Raw genomic sequence first — 16,161 nt, 5'->3', positions numbered from 1 at the left:
GGAGGCCAACGCCCACTGTTCCCTGTACTAAGCCTTGGTGGGTCTGGTGGCAGAGGTGAAGACTATCTAATAAACTTTGTTACCCACTACAGCTTCGCACCTGACAATGTATATCAAGCGGCAGCCAGTGCATTTGTATCGCAATAGCTTCATACAGGGCCCGTCAGGTGGTCTATCAGGTGCCATATCAAGTGGTCTTTCACTTATTACTTGAATTACATATGTATGTTTAGGATCCTTTCTTTACGTTACTATTGCTAGAGAAATAAGCCTTTCTTAATCATCTAATTCTACATGCCTCTCGTGTGCTTAGTGCTCTTACTTCTGATAATTTATTATCATATATCTATGTAACCTTTTACAGTGTTATAGAGTGGCAATCTCTATGGCTACAGGCAGGGCCCTAGGCTATATAAATAATGTTGACAGTAGTGCTACTAGTACATCACTAGCACTGATAGATTGTTTGGCGACAATGACCTAATTAGTCAGGGTCATGTTGATGAAAGACTGTTGTCTTGAGATGTCACTAGCAGCGTCTCTTACACAGAAGACTGCGTTGTACGGACTGTAACACATCCAAGAAAAGCCTGTGAATTCCTTGCCAGTGGTAAACGCTGGCGCCAGGCGTGATGCTGACTATTCTAGGACAGGAGCATCCTTCCAGAGCCGAGCGTGTTAGACAAAGACTCACAGCTGACGGAAGGGACACTTAAACATTTTGAACCCAGCATCACTGACAGGACCAAGAAGCTTGTTCATGCGAGTCCCTCCACCAAAAGTGAAAGTCGCAGCCTCTTTGTCGATGGAAACCGAATTCAATTGCCCAAGGTTAGTTTGAAGACCACCCTGAAGCCTTTTCATTGTAGTCCCGTAACTATGCCTGCCTCCTGTGGCCAGAAAGGGGAAACTGTATGATACGAGATTGAAGTCTGGCTGGGAAGGATTGCGGTTGTCATACTGCATTTCCCCCTCTCTAGCTAATTGACATCATATGTTTGGGGCAGACATCTCGATGTATCGACCGGCTAATTACCAAAGTCCCATTCCATCGTGCTGACATGCTCCCCAATGCAGACATTTGCATCTGCACCTCGCACTTCGCCTCCACCATGCATGCAAACGCTACATCTCATAGGAAATACAATCAGTTTGCCGTCACTGCAACGCTGTCAGGATGACATCCACTCCCCCAGTTTTGTTTTTTTGTTGCTTTAGGATTAATAACTCCAGGCAGACCCAGTCACTAGCTATCAGCGCCAATAACCAAAACAACATGTGTAATTATTTCGCAAGATGACTTAAATGAGGACGCAGGCTTTTACTGCAAATCTTATCGATTCATTTGTTGAAGCCGGTAGGAAGACCTCTCCTTCGAGTCGGGGGTAAGGTATCATCGCTTGGTGGGAGGAATAAGACCGTCGTACCATACAGAGACTGTTACTTCTCAAGCGGCTTCGTGTCGGGATTCAAATGTGCCACACGTTCCTAAAATCTGACTTGATAGACTTCAGCTCTGATTGGCTAGCATCCTGCGACTGGCACTTTTGACTTGAAGGGAATACGGGCGCAGTGGTCGGGCGAATCTCGACAAACGGGCCACTGAATGTAAGAAACGCCCGACACAAATGTCAGATGTTGACGATGCAGAGGGGGGCTTCTATAGAGGTCAAGGTTACGCCAAGCTCCCAACGAGCTATATAGGTGTCAAGAAAAGCAGACCAAATATGTGCTTTGCCCATCTTGCTCTTGTCTATCACCGCCATTCAATCCTCCTTTTTGTTTTACCAATAACACTTGTACCTCAAGGTCGAAACACAATGCAGCTCTCTGTTCTTCTTGGCACCGCCTCATTTGCGGCCGTCACCTCGGCCTCGCTCCCCCCAATCAACCTGGGGCACGTTCTTGTGATGCGCGAGAACCTATCCGTTGCCTGGTCCCCCTTCACGCCGACTACAACGCAGGACCTCTACGACTTCTGTGACCCGTCCACTGGCACGCGGACGTGGAACGCCATCCGGGCGGTCAGCAGCGGGTACGCCACCGGGCCCGTCTGCCGGAACCCCTTCAACGTCACCGACGTCAACACCGGCATCACCTACTACGAACTCGAGCTTGCGTGCGTCGACGACGACATTCCATGGACCGCCACCCCAGAGGTCACTGCCGTGGTCGACAGGGCCACTAACAAGGCGGTCGAGACCTGTGTTCCGGCGTTGTTTGAGGACGGTAGCTCTACGGAAACGCTCTGCAACACAGGAGGCGGCTACAGCTTACTGCTCGGCTACGATTTCGCCTGCACAAGCGTTTAGGGTGTGAGATAGAAGTGCTCTAATTGTTGTGAAAAGGGACAAGTGAGGATGTTAAAGCTTGGCCAAGTAACCAATTCGACACTACCACCAGCGACGATTGGGTATCCGCCCTCCTCAGGAAATGGGGACTAGACTCTATTTCTCCGGGGCAAGATAGATCGCGAATACATATGACTAATGTGCTATAATCAACTCGAAGATTGACAAATCGGTAAATTCAATAACACTCTAGTTATTTCCCATAAATATAGTCCCCCAAGCGAGCATATTTATTCCGCCCCAAACATCTCCCAAACGCTCTTCGGGGCCTCATATGCCTCAGTGCCGACAGGCTTGTATTCCACATTGAGTCTGTTTTCTTCATTAGCCTCACGTGACTGGAACGAGTTGCTAGCACATACCCAAATGCTGATGGCCCGCCCATTTTCAATCCCTTCTCCGTTGCCCAGATTGGCGGCGCTCTCAGCGCAACAACACTGACTCTCAGCCCGAACTTGTAGTCTGAGATTCCCAATGGGGCACCATTGGCAATGTCTAGGAAACAGATGATGTCCGGAACTACTGCGATGGCTTTGTCTTGTTGTCCTTCTTGTTTTAGGACAGCGCAGAGGTTCTCGTTTTCGAATTCGACAAAAAGCGAAGTGCTGGATGAGGTGTTGCCGTCAAAAGAGGAGAGAAGGACACTGCCTCTAGTAAATCCCCTAGCAATCTGTCGTGTGACTGAAGTGATCTTTCCGCGGAAGAGTAGGACACCGTTTTGTTCTTTTAACAGCATTGTTACAGGGTCGAGCTTGTGGCCACGGGAGACGGCGATCAAACAACCAATACTCCAAGCTGTATAAAGTGTTAATAAATGTCGCAGGGGTCAAGAGTATGTCTTACCCAGAGAAAAGCTGTTTCTAGGCAGAGAACAAGCTTCAATACCATCTAGAGGGTTGACACAGAGACCTGCCAAAGATCCTAGATCAGTACAGGCATTTCGCATCAGTTCCTCAGTCTCAAAGTTATCTTTGGCGGTCGCGAAAATCTGGTCATAAGTCAGTTTTTAAGTCTTAACTAGAGACCACAGCAGACAATACCTTTGGTTCACCTGCTCCATCTGCATTAGTGTCAGAGGCGGGGATAGTATCAAGTAAAGGAGTCAGCAATAGGCGTAGTTAGGGTTTAATTATAACAATTATTCTAATATACCTCCTTTAACCCCTATCTTCTATAGAGTTTTCCCTTTTTATTATTCCTTTAGTAACTAGTTTATCTAGTCCTAGTCCTACTCTAGTACCCCCCTAGGGCCCTGCTTTAGGCACCTAATATAATCCCCCCCCTCTAAGGTCCTGCCCTTAGGACCTTAAGTAGGCTATTTACTAGTAGCTCCCCTATTAGCTGCTTAGACTATTTAATAGCTAAGCCTTATGCCTAACTCCTAATCTCTTAAGGCCTTAAGCTAGCTACCTACTAGTAGTCCCCTTATTAGCTGCTTAAACTATCTAATAGCTAAGCCTTATGCCTTATACTTATCTTTTAGTATCTTAAGAGATATCTAGGAACGCCTACTAGGCCTAGTAGGCTGCTAGATAGGTAGTTATCTCCCTAGCTAACTATTTACTTTTAGCCTTACCTTTATACTATTATATTCTAGCTAAGCCCTAACTACTACCCCCTTAGTGTAGTTTAGTCTTTTAGCCTAAAGTATAAGTCTTATATTACTTTACTTAGTAAGGGACTACTTATTTTATAATAAAGACACTTTATTTACTTATAATACCTTTTAATACTTTTTATTAACTAGGCTTTATAGTACCTTCTTAAGTACTATATACTTTTTATTATTTTTATTATTATAATATTTAGCTTTTTTATTAACTATTTATTAAGCCTTAAGTTATACTACTTTTATAATAAAAAAAAATTCTTATTTTACTTTTTATAGTTAGTACTAGTAACCCCTTAGTCTTAGCTAGCCTCTCTTACTAAGGCTTATTTAGTCTTAACTTTATAAGCTTAAGTTATTATTATAACTAGCCTTTTTTTTAATACTAACTTAAAATAAGTAATTTAAATTAACTTAGGTTTTTATTAATTTCTTTATTACTTATTTTTTTTTTTTTATAATACTTTTATATTATTATTATTTTTTTTTTACTACTATTATTATTACTACTACTTAGTAGTAATAATAATAATAATAGTACTAGTAATAATACTAGTACTACTAGCTTTTTTACTACTACTATTATATTTACTACTATACTTACTAATACTATTACTACTACTAATACTACTACTTTTATTACCCTTAAGGGCACTAAGGGCCTTACTACTACCCTCTTATTACCCCCTTAGTTTATTAGCTTTTTAAATAAAAAGAATAAAAATAACTATACTATAGTTTATTTTATTTTATACTACTACTACCTTTAGGCTATATTTATTTAGTATATAAATATAGCTAACACTAAGGCTAAGTTTTCTTACTACCTTAAGACTACTAGTAAGTATTTAACGCCTTAGTGCCCCCTAAAGGCCCCTTTTTACTTATATTTTAGTCTTAATTATACTATTAGCTACTAGTAATAAGTACTTTTAGTATACTAAAATATATAGTAAGAAGTATATTTAAGTAAGTATTTTTATATTTTTTTTTTTTTTTACTAATAAGAGGTGTTTTAGTAACCTCTTACTAACCTCTTATAGGCTACTTATACTATAACCTTTACTACTTTTACCTTTAAGAATATCTTTAAGGCCTTTTACTATAATAGTACTATATATATTAATTACTACTACTATAAAGTATATTCCTCTTAATACTTTATAACTACCCCCTAACTAACCTCTTATATAAAAGGAGGTTACTACTACTTAGACTATAGTTAAAAAAGCCTTTTAAAAGAAGGTAAATACTACTAAGGCCCCTAACGCTAAGTATAAGGCTAAGGCTAAGGAGAAAAAGTAGCTCCTTTATAACTATAAGGTTATAGCCCTTAAGGCTTTTATTACTACTATTACCTCCCTAGCTAAGTTAGCTAAGGTAGCTACTATAGCGCTTTAGCACTAGAATACGCTCCTTAAGGAGTAGACTAAGGCTATTAAGGCCTAAGGCGCCTTTTTCTTTAAGTAGGCTACTACTTACTTTTAGGTTATATATTATTCCCTTTTTAGTAACCTCTTACTACTCCTTAGTTACTAACTTTTATTTTAGTACTTTACTAACCTTAACTTTTAGTCTAGAGGTAATATAGCCTTTAGTACGCCTAGTAGAGGTAAAGATAAAAAGGAGAAGTAAGTGCTACTACCCCCTTAGTACCCCCCTCCCCCTAGGCCTTCTCTTAGTTTTATTTTTTTTTCTTAGCTACTATAGGCTTTAGATATCTAGCCCTTAGGCTATATACTTCCTAGCCTTAGTGCTAAAAAATAATAAAAAAAATCTAGCCCCCTAAGCTAAGTACTTACTTCTACTTAGTGTCCTTTTTATACCCCCTTAGTAACCCCTTACTTATAGTCTTATTATAAATCCTTAGATATATTTCTTTATAGCTCTTATAAAATTTTTTTTTTACTATATCTTTTTTATTTAATAAAGTACTACTTATTTTATTATAGTCCTTTATATACTACTATTTAGTTTACTTTATATATATATATTTTTTTTTTCTTAATTTAGATAAGCTAAGGCTTTACTAGTGCTCCCTTAAACTTCTCTAGCTAAGATAATAAGAATATATTATAAATATAGTACTTTATTTTTATATCTAGCTTATAGGCTTTCTTACTAGTAACTACTTATATTACTATAAAGGGTTTAAGATACTTATTTACTAGCTTCTTTAATAGTTATCTCTACTTAATAAATTTAGCTAATAATAAGACTTTTTTCCTTACTTTAAACTTAATATCTATCTTTTTTTAGTTATACTACTTCTTATAGGTCTAGCTTATAGACTTTAGTATACTAATAATAGTAGCCCTCTAGCTCTTTAGCTTCTTAACCTTTTTATAGGCTATAAAGACCTCTACTAGTTTCTATCCTATTAGTCTTATATTATAAAGGTTTTATAAGGTGTAACCTATAAAGGCTTCTACTAGTAATACCTTAGTTACTTTATACTATACCTTATTATAAATAAATTCTACTATTAGAAGCTATTTAACCTAATTATCTTACTTTATATTATAAAAGGCTTATAAGAAGTGTTTTATATTTTAATTTTACTACTTTATTTATCTATTTATTTAAAGGTAGTAAGTAGTACTAAGTTTCTACTTAATAGCTAGCTAGTAGTACACTACTACTTAGAAATAGCTAGTAAATAGAGATCCTCTATTTAATATTATTACTATAGGGATACTAAATCTTAAGAACACTTTATTTACTAAGAAGGTTACTAGCTAGTCTGCTATAATAGTCTTTTAGGTAGGTAGGTAAATAGTATACTTTATAAGCTTATTTACTACTACTAAAATACTATTATATACCTTACTATTAAAGCCTTTTAACTTTAGTAGCTTTATAATAAAGTCTATAGTTATATATTCCTATAGCTAGCTAGGCACTAGTAGGGGCGCTAGCTTTTTATATAGTAGGTAGTACCTTAGTTTAGTTTACTAGTATATTATATAAGTCTTTATATACTTCTTAACGTCTTTCTTTATTAACTTCTAGAAATATATTTATTTAATATATTTAAGTGTATAGTTTACTTCTAGGTAACCTCTAGCTAGCTTATTATAAAATACTACTAGTAACTTTATCCTTATTATATACCTATTAGAAATAAATAGTCTTTTATTATACTATAGTGCTTTATCCTCTCCCCTTATTTATTAACTACTTAGTTATTACTACCTTTCTAATTAGGCCTACTTATCTACTAGTTATACTATAATAATCTTATTTTTTAGGTTAGTAGTAAGTTATCCTTAGTCTAGTAACCTAAGACTTAGTAACTTACTACGTCTAAACGTTATAACCTATTTTCTAAATTTACTAAAGAAATCTACTAAAAATATACTATACGCTTCCCTCTCCTCCTCCTTAGTAGGCTAGTAGTCTAGCTATTATAAGAGCCTATTTACTATATTATCCTTCTTAAGCTAGTACTTAATCTTAAAGTTAAATAATAATAAATCTTATAGTAGCTAGGCCTAATAACTATTAAGTTAGGGCTTAGCAGCTAGGTAGTAGTGCCCTAAATAGTCTGTTAGGAACACTATTTAATATTACGTATATAGTAAGTAGTGTCTTTAGTAAATTACTACCTTATAGATTATAAGTAGCTTTACCTCTAGTGCTTTATAATAAAGTTTTACTCCTTATAGCTTTTATAATATAAAGGCTACTAGGTGCTATACTCCCTTATAGAGCTAATATATTACTATACTAATTATAAAGTTAGATATATTTATCTTAACTTATATAAGTAACTTAAGGTTAAAATACTAAAGGATTAAGGCCTAAGTAAATAAGGCGTAAAGCTTATAGAAAGCCTTCTTTACTTTCTATATTATTACTTACTCCCTTACTACCTTAAATATTAGCCTATTTATTAAAGGTGTATATACCTTAGAGTAGTTTTTAATAAATTACTAGTAAAATCTTATAAACCTTAAGAAAACCTAGATCTCCCTAACGCTAGTAAGAAGTAGCTACTTTACTATTACTTATACTTACTTATACTTTATAGTAATCCCTTTATTAGATACTATAAAACCTAGGAACCTAATAGACTAAGTATAAAAAATATACTTCTTAAGGTTTATATATAGCCCTATAGTATCTAACTAGCTTAGTACCTACTTAACTACTTCTATATAACTTTCTTTATCCTTTATAAAGATTAGGATATTATTTAAGTAGATAATATATATAATATTTACTAGCCTAGTAAAAGTATTATTAATATACACCTAGAACGTTACTAGTATATTAACTAGCTTTAATAGTATAATATAATATTTAAAGTGTTTATAGTAAGTATAAAAGGCTATCTTTTATTTATTATTTACCTTAATTCTTACCTAGTAATATATATCCTTTAGGTCTAGCTTTATATACTACTTTACTTTTACTAAATAGTTAAGGATCTTACTAATAAGGAGTAGTAGTATATAATTCTTAATAGTTACTTTATTAAGCCCCTTATAGTCTATATAAAGATATAGCTTACTTTTTTTCTTAAGAATAAAGAGGATTAGTGCCCCTACTAGGCTTATAAAGTGTCTAATTTAGCCTTTCTTAAGTAACTTATTAATATATATCTTTAATTCCTTTAGTTTTTTCTTAGCTAATAGGTAGATAAGGCTAAATAGCGCCTTTACCCCTAGCTCTAAATTAATTATATATAAGTAGCCTTTATTACCTACTAGCTAGGCTACTAGGCTTATATTAAATATATATACCTATTCTTTATAGGCCTTTAGTAAGGTAGCCTTTATTCTTTTATCTTATTTAGCCTCTACTTCTTCTTTTTAGTTATAATAAGGTATCTTTAGTGCTCCTTTATCCCCTCTATATTATAGGTAGTAGATTATTAGTTAATAAGCTAGAATAGCTTTTAACTCCTTATATACCTTTTTAATTTCCTACTTACTTTAGATAAGTTAGAAGTAGTTTTTTTTTAGTAAGTATATCTAACTAATTATTATTTACTTTATATTTAGTTATACTACTTATCCCTAGAGGATCCTTAGGATAGTATTATACCTAGCTATATTACTAACTTAAAAGGTATAGCTTTATGTCCTTAAGACTTTTATATTATCTATAACTTTTATTACTACCCTCTTTATTCTATAGTCTAAGGCCTTACCTCTTTATATACCTTAAAGCGTTAGGCCCCTTTAGCTTACTTCTATTAGTACCTTTATATATAATATTCTTTAGTATAGTATATTCTTATTTACACTAAGATTAATTAATACTTTCTTTTTTTTTTATATACTACTTATTTTAGTATAAAAATCTACCTTAAAGTAGTAATATAGTCTTTTATCTTAAAGGAGCTTAATACTATTAACCCTTATTAACACTAAGGCGTACTATCTCCCTAAATATTATAGTTATTTATACTTATAGTACTTCTTTTTATTATACCTAACTAACTAGTGCCTAGGCTTCTTATAGTTATAATAAGTAAGTAGTCCTTAGGTCCCCTTTAGCTAAGGTGTTATACTTTTTTTTTTTTTAACCCCTAGCTTTAATATAAGTATACTTACTAATATTATAGCTATTAATATTATATATATACTAATAGCTTTAGTTAAGAGGGCGTTTATAATTATTAGTTATACTACTACCTCTTAGTAGCCTTTTCTCTTTTAACCTTACCTTAGCTATCCTCTTAATACCTCTTTTATATAAGTCTTAGTAAGTGTTTTTACCTTTTTTACTATATTATCTAACTTCTAGTAGGTAGCTAGTAGCCCCTTAGTAAGTATATAAGTCTTTAGGTCTAAGAGTACTTAGTTTAAAATATAAACTACTTACTACCTCTCTATTTAGGGGTTAAGGCACTCCTTCTTAACTATTTTATACTTATTAATAAATTATTAGTATAACTAGCTTAAGGCTTATTATATAGTGTTTAGCTTTATAGTAGTACTAAAAGCCTATATATTATTATTAGTAATATCTACTTTTAGCTAGTCTTTTATAACTTCTTAAGGCACTTTACTAATCTTACTTTTATAATAAAAACCTATATACTTCTTTTATTTATATACTAAGTTACTTTTTAGTATAGTACTAGTATATCTTATCTTATTATTATTAGTTATAAACTTATCTCTTACTATATTAAAACGTATTTCTAACTAAAATAAGAATTCTTATAGTTTATTTTAGCTTCTCCCCTTATACCTTAAGGTAAGTAATCTTTTTAAGAGTATATTAGTATAAGGTTACTTAGTCTTTAGTTAAGGATTAGTAGTTATCTTTATCTCCTTTTATATATCTTTTATAAATATACTACTTTAAAAGGCCTTAATTTAATTAATTATTTTCTTTTTTTTTACCTTTTTTACTTTCTCCTCTAGAAAAGCCTTTAGCTTTTCCTCTAATAGCTTACTTAAGTTAATAACATACTACTTATTTACTAGTATAGACTTAGTTATATTAAGTATTAGTTATCTTATTATAGCGCTCCCTTATTACTAGGCTATAGTTTAGGATCTAGTAGGTATTATTACTACTTTAGTAGTTAATACACCTAAAGATAAGGAGATATTAAAACGTATTAGAGGTAGGGATAGTATTAAGTAAAAAAGTTAGTAATAGGCGTAGTTAAGGTTTAATTATAATAATTATTCTAATATACCTCCTCTAACCCTTATCTTCTATAGAGTTTTCCTTTTTTATTATTCCTTTAGTAACTAGTTTATCTAGTCCTAGTCCTACTCTAGTGCCCCCCTAGGGCCCCGCTCCAGGCACCTGACAATTAGCTGCTGGAACAAGAGGGATGTCTTTAAGGCAGCGCACCGTTTGCTATAGAAACGGGTAGGCTCGTCCTACACAATTAGTGTCTAGGACACTTTTGCTAAAACGCTATGCCGCTTAGAGTGCCTCAAAAGAATTCATTCCTCCTATCTCGTTAGGAATAACAGCGTCAAATGACAAGATATTGGTCGTCTTGAGTACTGCCTTTATAGCATCGGTAACCCTATTTCAGTTAGTTAACTGTTAGCTGTGAAACAAGCCACGTACTCATTTATGCCAGGGACTTGTTCTAGATAGACGGTGGGAGATCCCTGGGTTTGGTTAGCCACAAGACCGAAAGACTGCAAGAATAGGAGAGCGCTCACCATAAAGCCAGCGATCAGTACAACTGCATCATCAGGTAGCGTGTCCTGCCTGCGGATCGTAATATCATCGCCCTTGGCTAGTGCGTGTGCACACGCGATATAACTGGGATATAAATCACCACAACTTCCGACTCCCAGAACGCCAGTGCCGTCTTAAAGGAATTGGAGATCAGTCTCGGACAAATACCATAGGTCTCCCTCTATACTTGGCCTGTAAGATTCGATATCTAGTTGTTTGACGATATCGTAGGATGAAGCCTTAGAATCGACCGCATTAGTATCGGTCTCAGAACTGGCACTCAACCTTCCCTTCTATTCACCTGTTACGTTTTAGAACTGTTAGTCTCTAAGCGTGCACTACACCTATTTCCTTAACACCCACATTACTTATGAAAAATTTTCTCTTCCCACCATGCCAGCCCCTAATAGGCCGGCTCTGCCGCCCCTAGTAACACCACAGCCAGGCGTCCGGCCACTAGTAGCAGCTATCTTTATAATAGTAAGCTCTATTATTAGTAAAGGTTTACTATTAAAATAAAAGAGGTTAATAACCTCTAGCCTAGATAACGTAGTAATAAAGAAGCTAAAGGACTACTTAAGGCTCTTATAGACGCTTAAGGTAAAGTTAAGGCTAGACGCCTTATAGTACAGACTAGATAAGGACATAACTTAGAGACTAGAAGAGAAGTTAAGTAAGATTATAGCACTTAATAACAGTTTTAAATATATTACTAACACCCTTATTAATAACCTCTAGGAGACACTATAATAAATAAGATTAAAATGATAACACTACTAGGCTATAGACTACTACGCCTGTCTACTAGTTAGTACCCTTAAAGGAGATATTTAACTAGCTAGACCTTAGCCCTCCCTAGTCCTATAGGGAGAGCTAGCTTACCTAGAATAACTACTATAGTTAGCTTAGGGAAACAGGCTACCCTAATACACCTAGGCCTAGCCCTAATAATAGAGCTAGACTCTAGAGGTCTAGGAGGGACCTTATAGTTAGGGACCTATAGCTTACTTAGGAAATATATAAGGATAATTATAGAGCTACTATATTAATAATTATATTTTTATATAAATACTAGTTAATAAAGTTCTAACTTTTATTATTTATAGAGATATTACTAAAATCTATAAGATTTAAGCTTTAGAGATTAAAAATATAACTAAGATTCTAACTAGTTTTATAATTACTATAAATAGTTATAAAGTAAGATAGGCTATATTTAATAGCTACTTTAAGCTATTTAAATAGCTTAGTATAACTTCTATTAATAGTTCTTAGGCTTAGACGTTCTATAGGATTAAAGAGGTCCTAATAATAACATATAACTATAAGGGTAATATAGTAGTAATTATAAAGGATATAGTCTAAATAAAGATATAGGTAGTAACTAGCTAAGCACTAGCTAGGCTCTATATAACTAAGGCTACTAAGGACTAGCCTCTATAGATATAAATTACTACGCTTAGAGATAACATAAGGCTATTTAGACTATTTAATAGCCTATTAGTATAGTAGCTAAGGGAGAGATTTAGGCTAATCTAATACACTATATACTTTAACTAGTATAGAACCTAACTATATATATAGTAATAACTCTATAAGACCTATAGAGACCTAAAGGTTAAGTATAGTAATAGGATCTATAAGAAGCCTTTATAGTATGTAAATTATAAAGGGCCCTTTAAGAGTAACTATAAGAACTACCTACTTACACTAAAGCGTAAAGGGCAGGAGATTAAATAACTAATAAAGATATAATAATAAATTATCTAATAGTAAGGAGAATAGCTCTATAAAATAGTAGGGGAGAAAGCACTATTATAAAAGTAAGAATAACATAGTGTAAGCCTAATAAATAACACTACTAGATATAATAAGAGTCTAGGACTAGAAGTCTAGCTTTAGTAAGAGTTAATTTATAGATATAGACATAAAATTAGCGCCTTTAACTATATAGATATAGTTATAGAAGATATCTCTAAAAGGGGAACCACCTTACCTCTTATTAAATTAGGTATATCCCTCTCCTTATTACCTATATACTAAGATTACTAAGGATATTCTATACTGATATATAAAGGTTAAGGCTAATATAAGATATTACCTTTACCTTTATAGACTAAAGACACTTTAACGTTATTATAATTTAAGAGCTATAGTACTTTAGTAATAATAGGTCTATTACTAAGACTACCCTAAATTATACTCTTTTTTTACTAGTTAGGAACTAAATAAATACTAAATTAAGGCTATAGGTACTTACTTATATCTAAAAAATATATACTAATACTATAACTTTTAATATTACCCCTAGACTATCTAGAGATATCTTAGGGGTAACACTTATAAGTAAGCACCTTATAAATATATATAGGGAGCTACAGACACTAGAAGTAATCTAGGCGCTAGCAGCCTAAGCACCTCTACCTAACACCCTTATAGTAGGAGACTTTAATATAAGGCACCTTATATAGTAACTAGGCACTACCCTAAACTATAGCGCTACCTAGCTAGCAGACTAGGCAGACAGCTAATAACTATTACTTATTAGCCCTCTAGGCTTACTAATATATAATAAAGGTAATATACTTAACTTTTCCCTTATAAATATACTATTAGTAATAATAAATATTATAGACTATCTATATATAGGCTTAGACTACTTTACCCTAGTTATAGTAATACTAATAACTACTAGACTAATCCTAAAGAGTAGTAATAAAGTTTATATTATAATAAAAAAAGAACTAAAGGTATTTATTAATAAGGTTAAGCGCCTATAATAGGTCTTACTAGACTACTAAGAGAATATAACAGACCTAGACTAGGCAGTAGCAGCCTTAGTTAACCTTCTATAAAGCGTAGTAGCTATAGCTAGCACTAAACAGGTTAAGGGCAAGTTAGTAGCATAGTAGACTAAGGAGTACTAGAGCGCCTAGCAGACCTACTAAGCTATAAAAAGAAATAACACACTAGAAGGGATCTTACTAGCTATAAGGAAGCTTAAGAAGGTAGTACGCTAGGTAAAAGCGTAATACTAAGTAGACTAAATTAATAATATAAAAATAGACTAATAGCTCTATAAGGTAATAAGCTAGTAATAACCTACTACTTAGTTTAGATTACCCCCTCTATAGGACAGTAAGAATATAGTTACTATACCTACTAAGAAAGCTATAACACTTTACTAATAACTTTTAGAAAGGTTTAACGTAAACATAGACATAGACCCCTATACGCTAATAGTCCCTAGAAGGCATATTAACTAAGATAATAAGATTCCTCTAAAAGAAGCTAAATTAGCCCTCTTAAGGGTAGGTAATATAACGCCTAGTGTAGATAGTATTATAGTATACCTCCTATAGGTAGTCTAGCACCTAATTAAGAAGTATATAAGAAAGCTATTTAAAGTATACCTAAGGGAGGGGCACTACCCTCTCCCCTTTAGGGACACTAAGATAGTTATAATTCTAAAACCTAACTATAACTAGAGCACTATAAAGGGCTAGAGGCTAATCTCCCTACTATTAATAATAAGGAAGAGGCTAAAGTAACTTATTATAAAAAGGCTAGCTAAGAAATACGTTAGTATAGGCATCTTATACCTATAAGTTATAAGAGCACTACTAAAGTAGTTAGCTATAGATATTATAGCTATACTAGTATATAACATAAAGGCAGCACTAGATAATAAAAGGAGCTATACTTTAATTATAATAAATATATAAGGAGCCTTTAATATAGTAAATAGCAGAAGGCTAGCTAAGGTATTATAAGAATAGAGGTAGCTAGATAACGTTATTAGGTAGGCATACTCTTTTACTACCTAGAGGAGGGTAAAAGTGCGCTTTAAGGACTATATATCCTTAATACTACTACTTTACTATAAGCTACCCTAAGGATTACTAGTATCCCTAGTACTATATCTATACTATATTAAACTTCTTTATAAGTTTAGACCTATAATAGTAAGGTTTAAGTATATAGATAACTATATAATACTTTACACTAGTAGTACTAAGGAGGAAAGTAGGGATAAGGCCTAGGTAATCCTTAATAAAACTATAGCCTAAGGTTAAGATAATAGTATAATATTTAACTATAAGAAAATAGAGGTTATACACTTCTTTAGGCACTAGATAATAAAATAACTTATAATCTAATATAAAGACACTATAGTATACCTAGCTACTACTATAAGGTAGCTAGGGCTATAGTTTAACTATAAGTTAATATATAAAGTATATATTAAGAAGAGGGTAGCTACTACTAAGGCTATAGTAAGACATATTAGAGGGCTAAACTAGGTGTACTAAGGGGCGCCCCTATATTATATATAAAAAGTAATATATACTATTATTATCCTATAAGCGCTATATACCTCTAAAGTCTAGTACTCTAGACACTATAGGTAGGGTAAGAAACAGATAAGTAGTAGGCCTACACTAGTCTATAACAGACTTATAGATAATATTATAAAAATATAGACCTCTATTAACATAGCTATATAAAGGTGCCTGCTAGTATAACGTACTACCTTAGTGCTAATCCTACTTTTTAAATCTAGCACTTTACTAATAAAGTAACTACTAGACGTAGCTAGATAATAACACGCCTTATAACTAGGCATACTTAATAAGGACTACCTACTAGTTATACGCCTTATATAGCACCTAGACAGGAAGATAAAGGGAGAGGGAGCTACCTACCTTACTATCCTTATTAACGTAGCTAAGTTAATCCTAGTATTCCTACGCCCTAAGCTATAGTTCTAGAGGTACTAGAGTCTATTAATATATTAGGCTATAGGGCAGACTAAAGAGGTAGCTATAAAGGTATATAAGAGATAGATAAGCACCCTCTTAAGCTTATATATAACTATTTACTTTAATAGCTTATAGACGTTATAAGAAGAGATAAGATATAGCTATACTGTCTTTAGAGAGATAAAGCTAGTACACTAGGGTTACTAACACCTACTAAGGGGGGAGGTGTTTAATATAGAAATTAAGAGAGTATATATAGGACTTTACGTAG

General features: G+C 33.5%; 3 protein-coding genes across 3 annotated transcripts; 1 reads left to right on the top strand and 2 right to left on the bottom strand.

Moving 5' to 3' along the window:
- Positions 1-1,820: 1,820 nt before the first annotated feature.
- Positions 1,821-2,312, top strand: GLRG_08861 (uncharacterized protein; the record flags this gene model as incomplete). Its single annotated transcript, XM_008099546.1, has 1 exon — positions 1,821-2,312. One exon carries the CDS (start codon positions 1,821-1,823, stop codon positions 2,310-2,312), a length of 492 nt encoding a protein of 163 aa, XP_008097737.1.
- Positions 2,313-2,581: 269 nt separating this feature from the next.
- GLRG_08860 (uncharacterized protein) lies at positions 2,582-3,087 on the bottom strand (the record flags this gene model as incomplete). The annotated part of the gene is made up of 2 exons (XM_008099545.1): positions 2,582-2,663; positions 2,714-3,087. The coding sequence occupies 2 exons, from the start codon at positions 3,085-3,087 to the stop codon at positions 2,582-2,584; spliced, it is 456 nt and encodes a 151-aa protein (XP_008097736.1).
- Positions 3,088-10,860: 7,773 nt separating this feature from the next.
- GLRG_08859 (uncharacterized protein) lies at positions 10,861-11,111 on the bottom strand (the record flags this gene model as incomplete). The annotated part of the gene is made up of 2 exons (XM_008099544.1): positions 10,861-10,966; positions 11,011-11,111. 2 exons carry the CDS (start codon positions 11,109-11,111, stop codon positions 10,861-10,863), a joined length of 207 nt encoding a protein of 68 aa, XP_008097735.1.
- Positions 11,112-16,161: the final 5,050 nt, after the last annotated feature.

The sequence above is a fragment of the Colletotrichum graminicola genome (genome assembly GCF_000149035.1).
Source record: "Colletotrichum graminicola M1.001 genomic scaffold supercont1.43, whole genome shotgun sequence".
In the NCBI taxonomy this organism is placed as follows: Eukaryota; Fungi; Ascomycota; class Sordariomycetes; order Glomerellales; family Glomerellaceae; genus Colletotrichum; species Colletotrichum graminicola.
Note: the sequence above shows the minus strand (reverse complement) of the source record. Positions and strands in the feature narration are given on the sequence as shown.